General features: G+C 38.0%; 1 protein-coding gene across 1 annotated transcript in view; it reads right to left on the bottom strand.

Moving 5' to 3' along the window:
- Positions 1–15800, bottom strand: part of DNAJC5B (DnaJ heat shock protein family (Hsp40) member C5 beta) — a 63962-nt gene that overhangs the window by 11559 nt on the left and 36603 nt on the right. Inside the window, exon 3 of the mRNA XM_004372602.2 lies at positions 3771–3984. Coding sequence (XP_004372659.1) covers positions 3771–3984 — 214 coding nt within the window. The remainder of the gene's footprint in view (positions 1–3770; positions 3985–15800) is intronic.

Consider the following 15800-nt stretch of genomic DNA (forward strand, 5'->3'; position numbering starts at 1 on the left):
CAGCTGGTGGGTTCAAATTGCCTACCTTTTCCAGTTAGCGGCAGAGTTCTTAACCCACTGTGCCGACAGGGCCCTTGAGCGAAGATAGTCTAGGCTAAAATTATGTGTTATTCATGTTTGAATCCCTTCTTGCTAAGAATTTAGTGCCCGGCGTGTGGTAGACACTTAAAAAATGCCTAATGAGTTAATGAATGTATAAAGTAATGAATAAAACCCGTTGCCATTGAATCGATTCTGACTCATAGCAACCCTATAGGACACAGTAGAACCGCCCCAGAGGGTTTCTGAGGAGCAGCTGGTGGATTCGAACTGCTGACCTTTTTGTTTTGCAGCCATAGCTCGCCGTAGCTCTTAACTACTGTGCCACCAGGGCTTCAGAGTAATGAACAGATCAACAATTTGTTTTTCCTACTAAATTGTACCAGGATTTCCCCACAAACAAAAAATATTTGCTTGCTGTCTTAGTTATCTAGTGCTGCTATAACAGAAATATCACAAGTGGACAGCTTTAACAAACAGAAATTTATTCTCTTACAGTCTAGGAGCCTAGAAGTCCAAATTCAGGGTGCCAGCTCCTGGACAAGGCTTTCTCTCTTTCTCTATTTGTTCTCCTTGGAAATGCTGTGGTAGTTACCAAGTGCGACTCTGTCACATAGGGTCGCTGTGAGTCAGAATCGACTCGACGGCAACAGGTTTGGTTTTGGTTTTGGTCTATTGGTTCTGGGGAAAAGTCCTTGTCATCAATCTTTCCCTGGTCAGGAGCTTCTCAGCGCAGGGACCCTGGGTCCAAAGGATGCGCTGTGCTCCCGGCAGTTCTTTCTTGGTGGTATGAGGTCCCCTTGTCTTTCTGCTCACTTCTCTCTTTTTTTTATCTCAAAAGAGATTGACTCAGGATACAACCTCATTTTGTAGATTGAGTCCTGCCTTATTAACATAACTGCCTCTAATCTTGCCTCATTAACATCATAGAGGTGGGATTTACAACACGCAGGAAAATCATATCAGATGATGGAATGGTGGACAGTCACACAATACTGGGAATCGTGGCCTAACCAAGTTGACGCACATTTTGGAAGGACACATTTCAATCCATAACACTCAATAAAATTGCTGTAGCTAAAGATTAAAAGAAACTTTCCTGACTCCCCCAACCTGAAGTTATAATAAGGCAATTTTTTGTGAATCCAGAAAAATCAATTCATGATTTTATTTAAAATATATTATTTGAGACAGAAAGAAAGTGGCTCACAAGTCTTTGAATCCAAATGTAGATTTTGTCTGTCCCTGGGGGCAAGAGGATAAAGACCACCTAGGTGTGTGTGAAGTTCTTTAATAATTCATGGTAGAAATCTTCCACGTTGGCAATCCTGGCCCAGGACCCCATCTATTCAACCTGGCCCCATTTGTGAGTGGAGCCCAGGGTGACTTGGGCGGTTAAGTTTTAGTTATGACTCTGACACCTCTAATCTCTTTGTGGTGCTTTCCTATGTTTTCATAGTCTTAGGTCAATTATTCTGAAAAAAAAACTTCAAGACTCTCCTCACCAACTGCCTCCAAAACCTTCCTGCGCAGCACTCCCGAGCCATAGCCCCAGGATGCTCCTCCCTTATCCAATTCCTAAGCTATTCTCTTCTCTGAAAATTTTCTTGTCATTCATATATTTTTATTTTTAACTCTCCCAACTAGATTGTCTGCTTATTGCATAAAATGACCTTACTTCATTCCTTACACTGCTTATCACAGTATTAGGAGTCCCTAGGTGGCACAAACAGTTAAGCAATCAACTACTCACTGAAAGATTGGAACCCACCCAGAGGCACCTCAGAAGACAGGCCTGGAGATCTGCTTCTGAAAGGTTACAGCCTTGAAAACCCTATGGAACAGTTTTACTCTGCACACATGGAGTTGTCATGTGTCAGAATCCACTCAACAGCAACTAACAACAAGGAACAGTACCAGGCACAAGTCTGATATTTTTTAATACATTTTGTGTGTGCGTGAATGTGTCTTGTCTCCGTCTTTGTCCCCACTTCCTTGGTTAGTATGCCTAGACATTTATAGATTTAATTGATCTTTTCAAAGTACAAGCTTTTGGTTTCATTGATTTTCTGGATTGTATCCCTGTTTTCAATTTTGTTGATTTCTGCTCTGATTTTTATTATTTCCTTTCTTCTGCTTGTTTGGAGTAATTTAAGTACATTTTTTTGATGGTGCACTGATTTGTTCAGGTAATATGTTTAATAAGTGATCACCATGAGCCAGCTCACTGTAACGGGTCATGAAATTGGGCTTTGGCACAAGCAGAAGGGCAAGGTGTATTTTTTGCAGTCTTATTTTTCAATATTCACATCAGGAATTATTTTGGATATCTCTTACACTAGTGGACAGCTTCTGCAGTCTATATGAATTTTGGTCAATTTTGTCAACTTCCTTGGCAAGAAAACCTATTCTCATTTATATGTGCACAGCCCCAATATACAATCAGGTGCTTGTGTGCAACTACCTGGTACTCTAGATGTACCTTCCCATGGAAAGAGCATCATGCCTGGTGGTTCAGTTCCCAGGCAGGCCCACCAAAGCCTATACTGTGATATGAACATTCAGTCTGTCATCATAAATGACATTGTCGGTATATACACTCTCGTTCCAAGTTCCAACCCTACTTGGCAGGAACTTGTCTCCTTCCCAAGTCTTCAACTACTGTGAAAGAGGAGAAAGGGAAGATTTCAGAAAGACCCCAGGTATCCCCCGGAAAAAGAATGCTGGTGGCTGCAAAAAGCAAATGAGGCTTTAGGTTACAGACTCTCTCCATGCTCATGTACAAAAATACTTTCTCTCTTTTCCTGCAGAAAAGAAACTCTTCAATTTAGCAAGATTTATGTTAGTGGCAGAAAATAACAACCAGAATACTATTGAATATAAAACCTGTCTTTGTGGCTGTTTGTTTCTATTATCATTATTAATTACAATGCATATGAATGTGAGGCAAACGATCCACAAAATATGCTGATGGACTTTATGTCTGGTGCATATGTAAGTATACTTTTATCAGAAGAAAAAGATATTAAAACTCATACACAAATATAAAACCATCACCAAACGTACTAGGGATTCCTAGGAAACCAAACAAAATTTACTGTACAAAAGTCAATTCTTTGTGCATAAAGTCCTTAAAAATGTTGCCTCTTTACTGACAGGTGTCCATTTTCTCTCTCTGTCTTTCTCCAACTTCCTGTCCTCTATTACTTAAGTCTCACCCTTCCCCCTCCTTTCCTTCTCCATGACCTCACAGCAGGCTCATGTGAGCCTGTGAGACCGTGACCACACATTAATCCCAAGGATTGTTATAGCTGATGTAGACTATGCTAGAGATAGTTAAGAACTGGCTAAATTTATTCTACATTCATTTATTATTTATTAAACAGTTGTCATACTAATAAATTATTTTTGGTTTTGAGCAATGAGTCAGTTTTTAATTAGTCATTACCGGGGTGGGGGAGGGAGGGCAGTCAGAATTAACCTGAAGCTCCAGCTTCAAATGTAATTAATGACCAGAAGTATTTTAAGTCATGCTGTATTTCAGAATTATCTGAACAGCTAAAGCAAAAACGATCTTCAAATAACAGCTTTTGATGGAAGCATTATCTCCTTTTTTTTGCAAGAGTTTAATAATAACCAAGTTAGACTATATTTGAGATGGAGCCTAGCAGAGTCAATAAGTCCATGGTCTTCCAGGAAATGGTTTTTGAAGAAAAAATAATCTGACTCACCTTTGCCCACCAGCTTGACAGCATGAAGTAGGTATTAACATTTTCATCTCCAAACTGCTCGGCCACATAGAGTCCCAGCGATCCATACTTGTCATATATGTTTCTCTTTGACATGTCAGTAAGTATTGTGTGGGCATTGTTGATTTCTTTAAATTTTTCAGCAGCCGTTGGGTCATCTGGATTCTTGTCTGGATGGTGTTTCAGGGCCAATTTTCTTTTAAAATGAAAAAAAAAAAAATGAGGAAAAGTGTGATTTGATAAGAATCACAGAGACATTTTAGAAAGGCACTGTTCATTGGCACATCCTTTATTTGTGCAAATACTGTGAAATGATAAGTTTCATACTACTGTTAACTAAGTAATTCTGTTTTAATTAAATAGTGTTTGTTGTTTCTAATGTGCAGGTGCAATAGCAATATTTCTCCCCTTACATCCTCAGAGGAATTTACAGAGCATTTGCTTTGGCAAGTCCATGCAGTTTATCTTTACCTGGAAGCTGCATTGACTTCTTCTCACCAGGAGCCAACACACAGAGGCCTCTCAGAGTTCTAGCAATGGAACCAGTTTACACCAAAATTCCATTTAGGACCTTAAGGTGATGGGGAGATGAAGCTTTCCAGAATTAACAGAATTTAACTATCAAAAAAAAAAACCTCTGACTTGTACTCCCTTGATCAAACATTATGATCCCCTCACAAATCTTCATTGTCCTACTCCCCTTCGTTTTTCTGAACAGATACCGTGACTTTTCTTGTATTCAAATATATATTTGACTTATTTACAAATAGGCCTTTACATTTCAGATAATCTGTAGAAATTTACTTGAGTACAGTTCCTCTCTCCTTGGTGGATCACAAAGCAACTCCTAAGGGGTGGGTATGTGTTGTCTGTGTTGGAGAGGAAGATGGGATATTTGTATTCTTCAGTTATACTCACATATAAAAGAGAATGAGAATGCATAAGGTGGATGTAAGAACTGAGATATGATAGACTTCTGGCTGGGAAGCAATTCCCTCATTTCTCCCTACAGGCAGATAATGAGTAAAGCCATATTTTAAAATTGGGTCTGTAGTCTTTCTCTCCACAACAAAGTCAATTAATTTTTTGAATCTCATTCTCCCTTCTGTGCTCATCATAGGCATATGTGGGAATACATTTAAGTTTTTGTTTATTGCATTGGTTTAGATCAAATTGTTTCATTTTAATGGAGTAATAAGAGAAAAGTCCAGAAAAGTAAAGTATAACTTAAAAATCAACCTACAGGCTAACTTAAACACATCAAACCTGTTTTAGGAATTAAAGTATTTTTGGTTAGGAAGTAGGTGAATAGTTAGGCAGCTCAGCATCAGGATGCTTAAAAATTACCAAAATATTTAAAAGCATAAATGATGGTTTATAATCCATCCTAACTTTGAACTCAGAATAAATAAAAAGAGTAGAACAATGGTTCATTTTAAATTTGTTTAACCAAAATGTTTCTCTTCCTTCTATTTGAGAGCTGTGTTAGGAGTATTTATGAATTCGTATAGATGGGAGACATTGAAGACATATTTTTATGTGCAGAATTTATGATGAAATTTTCTGCTAATATCACAAATGCCTATTTTGTCATTTTCGTTACAGTTTTAGATTATATACATAGTAGTCTTACTACAAAAAAAAAAAGTTCAGAGGGATTCTCGAAAGATGGCAGCCTGAGCAGTTCTCAAATCTCGACTCTGCCGTGTGAGAACAAAGAAAAGCAGTTAGAATTCTGTAGTCTCAACTCTGTAAGAACTCTGAAAGGTAGGATTGCAACAACTAAACTCACACTGAAACAAGAAAAAGGTTACTTTTAAATGGTGAATTTATTCCTAGCTATTTTATTCTTTTTGATGCTATCTTAACGGTATTGCTTTCTTGATTTCCTTTTCAGACTTCATTGCTAGTGAATAGAAACACAACTTTTTGTGTTGGTCCTGTGACATTGCCAAATTCTTTCATTGGCTCTAGTAGCTTTCTTGTGGAGTTTGGGATTTTCTATATGATCACGTCATCTGTGAATAGAGATAGTTTTATTTCTCTCTTTCCAATTTGGATACCTTTTCCCTCTTCTTCTTCATTGTCTTACCTAATTACACTGGCTAGATCTTCCGGTGCCATGTTGAGAAGCAGAGGTGAAAGCAGACATCCTTGTCTTATTCCTGATTTTAGATGAAAAGCTTTCAGGCTTTCACCATTGTGTTTAATGCTAGCTGTGGGTTTTTCATAAATGCCCTTTATCATGTTGAGGGATTTGAGTGTTGTTTTTGTCAAATGCCTGATCTGTGTCAATTGAGAGGATTGTGTGGGTTTTTTTTTTTCCTTTGTTCTATTAATGTGGTGTATTGCATTGATTAATTTTCTAATGTTGAATCACCCTTGCATTTGAAGAGCTGAGGGTTCAGTTTGCCCCCTTAACTGGCTCCCTACCAAGTTAGAGCGGGTAAAAGGAAGATACAAAGTAGAAAAGTCCTCCAACTACAAGAATCATCATCAGAAAAGCCTCAAGTGGATTCTTTAAGCACATTTGCTTTAATGGCACAATATTCCTGGAATTTTCACTCTGTGCCCTGGAATACTAATTGCAGTATGAATAGTTCCAAAGAGATCATGTTCGTGATCATGAACATTTCATATTCAAATGAAAGAGCTTTTGCCTCTGCTTTGAAAGGCAGAAATCCCTAGGAAAAGCCTCTTAACATGCCTTCCCTTATTTCTAGGGTTCAGTTATAGACTCATCTATGCTACCCAAGACTTAGCCAGAGAAAACTGGCTTCCTGTCATTTTTAAAGCTGTTTGAAACTTAATCAGTTCACAAGGGCAGACACACTCGATCCATTTATCATACTTCTCTAACAATGGAGCTGGGAAATTCAGAGAGCTGGAACATCTCCGTTTGTAACAAATCCAATTCCTGGACACCAGCAGCATTTTGACTCCTCTTGCCAGATACTCTTGGCTCTGAGGAATTTTCAAAAAATGTGGCTAGTAAGAGGCAGCTGCCAAAATTATACAACTGCTCAAGGAGATAGTTGATCAGTGACCCGCCCCCTTGTGAACTGTCTAAGGGCAAGAAACACTTGTGGAATTTAGGAGTTTTTGGAGTACATTTAAAATTTAATATACACTTATTAGTTTTAAAGATCCTTCTTTTGATTTCTAATTTTATATTTAAAAGTGAGATAATATTCAACCAGAATGTGAACCTTTAAATAATTCTAAATCTTTCTGTATTCTTAGTCACCTATTAATCTAGGATGGCTATAACTAATAGCAGAAATAACACTTAATGCCTTTAAGTTCCACATCAAAATCCAATGACGACTGTCAACTTACACTGCATAGTGAATTCAGTGAGTGGCAGATAAGATAAACATAAGGTTTACAGCTATAATTATCTAAGGCCCCCAACATCTACCTATTTTAAGGTGATGGGATAATTCTAAGAACTGTAATGTCCTACCTGTTCTTTTCCTTGCCCCACCCAACACTCTCAGATGAGCTCTACCTTCTACTACAATCTACCAGTCTTGGAATCATCTCTGGCCTGATTCTGACCATGTTGCCCCAGCTCTAGGTCAAATCTATCTCCATGGAGTGTTGGGATTTGAGAGGAGACCTTCTCGTTTGGGAAGGCTGGCATCTGAGGCTCAGGGAACCAAGTTCTTTCGTGGCTTGGTTGTATCTATAAGCTGACTTTCCCTGCACAACACATCCCCAATTACCTTCTGCTACTTCCAATTCCAGAGATTCTCCCATCGTTCTATGACTTTTTGCTAAACTCCTTCAATCACATAGTTTATTGCCCCTCCAATGTCCCAGAAGAAAACCACCTGAAGCCTAAGACAAAAGAGAAGAAGAAGGAGGGTAAGGCATCAATTTCTTCCTATATCCTGTTGTTGTTAGCTGCCATTGAGTTGTCCCCGACTCATAGCACCCCATGCACAATAGAAAGGAAACGGTCGTGTACCATCCCTATGATCAGTTGCAGAACAAACCGTTGTGATCCGTAGGGTGGTTTTTGGAAGTAGATCAACCAGGCCTTTTTTCCTCCTCTGTCTGGAAGCTCTACTGAAACCTGCTCAGGACCATAGCAACACACAGACACGTGGTGGTTGTGCACGAGGTGCAGGGACTGAGAATTGAACTGGGTCTCCTGTGTGGAAGCTGAGAATTCTACCACTGAACCACAACTAAACCACCACTGCTCCCTTCTGTATCCTATTATTGCTGTTTTTAGTTGCTGACTAATAGATTCTGACTCATGGCGACCCCATGTGGGCAGAGTAGAACTGCTCCATAGGGTTTTCAAGACTGTGACCTTTTGCAAACAGATCTCTAGGCCTGTCTTCCAAGGCACCTATGAGTGGGTTCAAACTGCCAAGCAGTCTGAGTGAGTTCGAACCACTAGTAGTCAAAAGTTTAACTATTTAAAATTACCTCCATCACCAAGCCAGCATCTACTGCAAGACAGCAAAATCTGAGCTCATATTAGATACAGACTCCTCTTTCTGGAAAAAAATTGGCTGTGATGGAAAGAAGACTGATAGTAAATAGAGAAATGAACAGCAGTAAACCATCATCCACAAGTGAAGACAAACCCTGCATTAGTAACCTTTATGCATGTGGAGGGTTTCATTTTACTTGGATCCACAGTCAACAGTCATGGAAGCAGCAGTCAAGAAATCTGCAGCAAAAGACCTCTTTAAAGTGTTTAAAAGCAACGATGTCACTTTGAGGACTAAGGTGCACCTGATCCAAGCCATGGTGTTTTCAGTCATCTCATATGTATGTGAAAGCTGGACAATGAATAAAGAAGACCGAACAAGAATTGATGCATTCAAATTATGGTGTTGGCGAAGAATACTGACTATACCATGGTCTGCCAGAAGAATGGACAAATCTGTCTTAGAAGAAGTACAGCCAGAATGCTCCTTAGAAACGAGGATGGCGAAACTTCATCTCACTTACTTTGGACATGTTATCAGGAGAGACCAGTCCCTGGAGAAGGACATCATGCTTGGTAAAGTAGAGTGTCATCAAAAAAAAGGAAGACCCTCAACAAGATGGATTGACACAGTGGCCACAGCAATGGGCTCAAACATAACAATGATTGTGAGGAAGACACAGGACTAGGCAGTGTTTCATTCTGTTGTACACAGGGTCACTGTGAGTTGGAACCGACTCTAGGGCACCTAACAACAACAACAACATGCATATGGAGAGTGTTGAGACTGTGGGACTAGGACATCTGATTGTATAAGAGGGTCAGTGGAACTCCTGTACCCTCTTGGACTGAGGCAAAACCCAAGTGAAAATGGAAGAAACCAATGTATGAGTTCCAGTGCTGCACATATCCCTGACATTTGCCAGACATTTTAATATTTGTCAGTCTGGTGGTTTTGTACATGTATCCCATTGTGGTTTAATTTGAATTTTCCTAATTATTGATGAGGCTGATACATATGTCATTTGGATATCCTCTTTTTAGTTTTTTGTTTTCTTTTTTTAACCAGTATTTGGTTTGATTTGAAAAATTAACTCGTAAGATTTTTTAAAACTACATAGTCTGTATATGATCCATTGTTAGTTGTATGTATTGCATATATATATGCTCTCCCATTCTAGGTTTTGTTGTTGCTATTCTTTTTATGGTGGTTTTGATGAATAGAAGTTCTTAATTTTAATTTAGTTGGGTTAATCAATCTTTTTTCTGAATTCAGAATGTATTCTCCTATAAACTCTTTATAATTCTAAAATTATTATAGTTTTGCCTTTCACATGGAGAGCTATGACCCATTTGTAACAGATTTTTTAATATGATGGAAGGTAGATGTCCAATCTCATTTTTTTTTATATATGGATAGCCAACTGTCCTAGGACCATTTATTAAAATAAAATAAAATCCTTTCCCTGTAGTTCTGCAGGACTATTTCATAAAATCAAGTGTTCATAGATGTGTGGGTCCATTTCTGGGCTCTCTATTTTGCTTCTTTAGTCTATTTGGCTATTTCTGGGTAACATAGTTTTAAATACAATACCTTTAAAATATTTTTTGGTATCTGTTATGGATTGAATTATATCCCCCCAAAATATGTTATAAATCCTACCCCTATACCTGTGGTTATAATGCCATTGGGAATAGGTTTTCTTTGTTATGTTAAAGGAGGCAGTATTAGTGTAGAGTATGACTTAAATCAATCTCTTTTGAGATATAAAAGAACAGATTAAGCAAGCAAGCAAGCACAAAGGAGGGGGAAGATACACACCACATGATTATCAAGGAACCTAGGAATAGAAGCTGAAAAGAGACTAGAACCACCCCCACCCCACCAACCCAAGTGGACAGAGAGAGCGCCTGAATTCTCCTAGAGCCTGAATTTGGACTTCTAACTTCCAAAACTTTGAGAAAATAAATTTCTGTTTCATTAATGCCACCCACTTGTGGTATTTCTGTTATAGCAGCACTAGATTACTAAGACAATATCTTAAAGAACAAATTCTTCCACGTTGTCAAATGAGGTTCCTGGCTGTTCTGGGCCCTCTGTATGTCCACATAAATTTTAGAATTAGCCAGTCAATTTCCGTACACACACACACCACACACACTCACACAACCTATTGAGATTTTTTTAATTGTGCTTTAAGTGAAATTTTACAGTTCAAGTGAGTTTCTCATATAAAAATTTATACACACATTGTTATGTGACCCTAGTTGATCTCCCTGTAATGTGACAGCACACTCCTTTTCACCCCAGATTTCCCATGTACATTCAACCAGCTCCTGTCCCTTTTTGCCTTTTCACCTCGCCTCTGGACAGGAGCTGACCATTTAGTCTCATGTATCTACTTGAGCTAAGAAGCACTCTCTTCATGAGTATCATTTTATGTCTTACACTCCAGTCTAATCTGTGTCTGAAGAGTTGGCTTCAGGAGTGGTTTCAGCTCTGGGCCAACAGAGAGACCAGGGGCCATGTCTTCCAGGGTCCCTCCAGTCTCAGTCAGATCATCAAGTCTGGTCTTTTACTAGAATTTGCATTCTGCACACCACTTTTCTCCTGTTCCGTCAGGGACTCTCTCTTGTATTCCCTGTCACGGCGGTCATTGGTGGTAGCCGGGCACCATCTAGTTCTTCTGGTCTCAGGCTGATGGAGTCTCTGGTTTATGTGGCCCTTTCTGTCTCTTGGGCTAATATTTTCCTTGTGTCTTTGGTGTTCTTCATTCTCCTTTGCTCCAGCTGGGTTGGGACTAATTGATGCATCTTAGATGGCCGCTTGCTAGCTTTTAAGACTCCAGATGCCACACACCAAAATGGGATACAAAACATTTTCTTAGTAACCTTTGTTATACCAGCTGACCTAAATGTCCCCTGAAAGCATGATCCCCAAACCCCCACCCCTGCTATTCTGTCCCTTGAAGTGTTTGGTTGTATTCAGGAAACTTTTTAGCTTTTGGTTTAGTCTAGTTGTGCTGACTTCCCCTGTATTGTGTGTTGTCCTTCCATCCACCTAAGATAAATTCTTATCTACTGTCTGGTTAGTGAATACCCACTCCCTCCCTACCTTCCTAACCATCAAATAATTTTTTCTTCTGTGTTTAAACTTTTTCTCGATTTCTTATAATGGTGGTCTCATACAATATTTGTCCTTTTGTGACTGACTAAATTCACTCAGCATAATGCATTCCAGATTCATCCATGTTATGAGATGTTTCATGAATTCATCATTGTTTTTTATCGTTGGATAGTGTTCCATTGTGTGAATATACCATAATTTGTTTATCCATTCATCTGTTGATGGGCCCCTAGTTTGTTTCCATCTTTTTGCTATTATGAACAGTGCTGCAGTGAACATGGGTGTGCATATATCTATTTGTGTAATGGCTCTTATTTCTCTAGGTTATATTCCAAGGTGCGGGATTACTGGATCATATGGTACTTCTATTTCTAGCTTTATAAGGAAGCACCAAATCGATTTCCAAAGTGGTTGTACCATTTTACATTCCCACCAACAATGTATAAGTGTTCCAGTCTATCCACACCCTCTCCAACACTTATTATTTTGTGTTTTTTGGATTAATGCTAGCCTTGTTGGGGTGAGATGGCATCTCACTGTAGTTTTGATTTGCATTTCTCTAATGGCTAATGATCGTGAGCATTTCTTCACATGTCTGTTAGCCGCCTGAATATCTTCTTTGGTGAAGTGCCTGTTCATATCCTCCTTTTTAATTGTGTTATTTGTCTTTTTGTTGTTGAGATTTTGCAGCATCTTATAGATTTTAGAGATTAGATGCTGATCGGATTTGTCGTAGCCAAATTTTTTCCCCAATCTGTAGGTTGTCTTTTTACTCCTTTGGTGAAGTCTTTTGATGAGCATAAGTGTTCAATTTTCAGGAACTCCGAGTTATCCAGCTTCTCTTCTGGTGTTTGTGTATTGTTACTTATGATTTGTATTCTGTTTATGCCATGTATTAGGGCTCCTAGCGTTGTCCCTGTTTTTTATTCTGATCTTTATCATTTTAGTTTTTATATTTAGGTCTTTGATCCATTTGGAGTTAGTTTTTATGCATGGTGTGAGGTATGGGTCTTGTTTCATTTTTTTGCAGATGGATATCCAGTTATGCCCATACTACTTGTTAAAGAGACTGTCTTTTCCTCAATTAATGGACTTTGGGCCTTTGTCAAATATCAGCTGCTCATAGGTGGATGAATTTATATGTAGATTCTCAATTCTGTTCCATTGGTCTATATATCTGTTGTTGTACCAGTACCAGGCTGTTTTGAGTACCTTGGCGGTATAATAGATTCTAAAATCAGGTAGTGTGAGGCCTCTTACTTTGTTCTTCTTCAGTAATGCTTTACTTATGCAGGGGCCTCTTCCCTTTCCATGTGAAGTTGGTGATTTGTTTCTCTATCTCATTAAAAAATGCCAGTGGAATTTGGATCAAGATTGCATTGTATCTATAGATCACTTTGGGTAGAATTGACATTTTCACAGTGTTGAGTCTTCCTATCCGTGAGCAAGGTATCTTTTTTCCCTTATGCAGGTCTCTTTTGGTTTCTTGCAGTAGTGTCTAGTAGTTTTCTTTATATAGGTCTTTTATGTCTCTGGTTAGATTTATTCCTAAGTATTTTATCTTCTTGGGGGCTACTGTAACTGGTATTGATTTGGTGATTTCCTCTTCAAAGTTCTCTTTGTTGGTGTAGAGGAATCCAACAGATTTCTGTATGTTTATCTTGTATCCTGATCTTTACTGAAATTTTCTGTTAATTCCAGTAGTTTTCCTGTAGATTCTTTGGGGTTTTCTGTGTATAAGATCATATCATCTGCAAATAGAGATACTTTGACTTCTTCCTTACCAATTTGGAAGCCCTTTATTTCTTTTTTCTAGCCTAATTGCTCTGGCTAGGACCTCCAGCACAATGTTGAATAAGAGTGGTGATAAAGGGCATCCTTGTCTGGTTCCCATTCTCAAGGGGAATACTTTCAGACTTTCTCCATTTAGGATGATGTGGGCTGTTGGCTTTGTATAAATGCCCTTAATTATATTGAGGAATTTCTCTTCTATTCCTATTTTGCTGAGAATTTTTATCATGAATCAGTGTTGGACTTTGTCAAATGCCTTTTCTGCATTGATTGATAAGATCATGTGGCTCTTGTCTTTTGTTTTATTTATTTGATGGATTACATTGATTGTTTTTCTAATGTTGAACCATCCCTGCATACCTGGTATGAATCCCACTTGGTCATGGTGAATTTTTTTTTTTTTAATGTTGTTGAATTCGATTAGCTAGAGTTTTGTTGAGGATTTTTGCATCTATGTTCCTGAAGGATGTCGGTCTGTAATTTTCTTTTTTTGTGGTGTCTTTACCTGGTTTTGGTATCAGGGTTATGCTGGCTTCATAGAATTAGTTTGGGAGTATTCTATCAGTTTCTATGCTCTGAAATACCTTTAGTAGTAGTGGTGTTAACTCTTCTCTGAAAGTTTGATAGAATTCTCCAGTGAAGCCATCCGGACCAGGGCTGTTTTTTTGTTGGGAGTTTTTTAATTACCTTTTCAAGCTCTTCTTTTGTTATGGGTTTATTTAGTTGTTCTACCTCTGTTTGTTAGTTTAGGTAGGCAGTGAGTTTCTAAAAACTTGTCCATTTCCTCTAGGTTTTCAAATTTGTTAGAGTACAATTTTTCATGGTATTCTGTTATGATTCTTTTAATTTCAGTTGGGTCTGTTGTGATATCCCTATCTCATTTCTTATTTGGGTTATCTGCTTCCTCTCCTGTTTTCCTTTGGTCAGTTTGGCCAATGGTTTATAGATTTTGTTTCTCTTTTCAAAGAACCAGATTTGGTCTTGTTAACTCTTTCAATTGTTTTTCTATTCCCTATTTCATTTAATTCTGCTCTAATTTTTATTATTTGCTTTTTTCTGGTGCTCAAGGGCTTCTTTTGCTGCTCTCTGTTCAAGTTGTAGAATTAACGTTCTGATTTTGGCCCTTTTTTCTTTTTTTTGGATGTGTGCATTTATTGCTATAAATTGACCTCTGAGCACTGTTTTTGCTGTGTCCCAAAGGTTCTGGTAGGATGTGTTTTCATTCTCATTTGATTCTGTGAATTTCTGTATTCCGTCCTTAATTTCTTCTGTAACCCAGTAGTTTGTGAGCAAGGTGTTGTTCAGTTTCCGTATGTTTGATTTTTTTCCCTTTCTTTTTCTGTTATCGATTTCTGCTTTTATGGCTCTATGGTCAGAAAAGATGCTTTGTAATATTTTGATGCTTTGGAGTCTGTTAAGGCTTGCTTTATGGCGTAATATGTGGTCTATTCTGGAGAACATTCCATGTGGATTGGAAAAGAAAGTATACTTTCAGCTGTTGGGTGGAGTGTTCTGTATATGTCTATGAGGTCAAGTTGGTTGATTGTGGCATTTAATCTTCCATGTCGTTATTGAGCTGCTTTCTGGATGTTCTGTCCTTCACCGAAAGTGGTGTGTTGAAGTCTCCTACTATTATTGTGGAGCTGTCTATCTCTCTTTTCAATGCTGTTTGAGTTTGTTTTATGTATTTTGGTAAGCCTGTCGTCAGGTGCGTAAATATTTATTATAGTTATGTCATCTTGGTGTATTGACCCTTAATCATTACATAGTGTCCTCCCTTATCCTTTGTGGTGGATTTTACTTTAAGGTCTGTTTTATCAGAGATTAATATTCCCACTCCAGCTCTTTTTTGATTGTTGTTTGCTTGATATATCTTTTTCCATCCTTTGAGTTTTAGTTTGTGTCTTTAAGTCTAAGGTATGTCACTTGTAGGCAGCATATAGATGGATTTTTTTTTTTTTTAATCAATTCTTCCACTCTCTGTCTCTTTATTGGTACATTTAGCCCATTTCCATTCAGTGTAATTATTGATAGGTATGAGTTTAGTGCTGTCATTTTGATGTCTTTTTCTTTATGTGTTGTTGACAGTTTCTTTGTTCTGCTTAAATTTCTGTGCTGAGTTGTTTTTCTTTATGTGTTTTCCTTTCATCTTTTTCATTGTTGTTGATTTTGTGTTTGCTGAGTCTTTATGTTTTTCTTGTCTTTTTATTTTGATGTGTAGGATTGTTAATTTCCTTTGTGGTTACCTTAATATTTACCCCTATTTTTCTAAGTTTAAACCAGGCTTTTATTTCTTTATATCACCTTGACTTCCTCTCCATATGAAAGATCTAAGACGATGTTTTTTCAGTCCCTCTTTTTTTTTTAATGTTGTCATCTTTTACATATTGATGTCTCTGTTTCCCTATTTACAGTGTTTTAGCTTTGATTTATTTTTGTGACTTCCTTATCTGGGTTGATATCTGGTTGTTCTGTCCTGTGTTCTAGTCTTGGATTGTTATCTGATGTTATTGATTTTCTAACCGGAGGACTCCCTTTAGTATTTCTTGTAATTTTGGTTTGGTTTTTGCAAATTCCCTAAACTTCTGTTTATCTGGAAATGCCCTAATTTCACCATCTTATTTGAGAAACAGTTTTGTTGGAT

The sequence above is a fragment of the Trichechus manatus genome, unplaced genomic scaffold (assembly GCF_000243295.1).
Source record: "Trichechus manatus latirostris isolate Lorelei unplaced genomic scaffold, TriManLat1.0 scaffold00018, whole genome shotgun sequence".
NCBI lineage: Eukaryota > Metazoa > Chordata > Mammalia > Sirenia > Trichechidae > Trichechus > Trichechus manatus.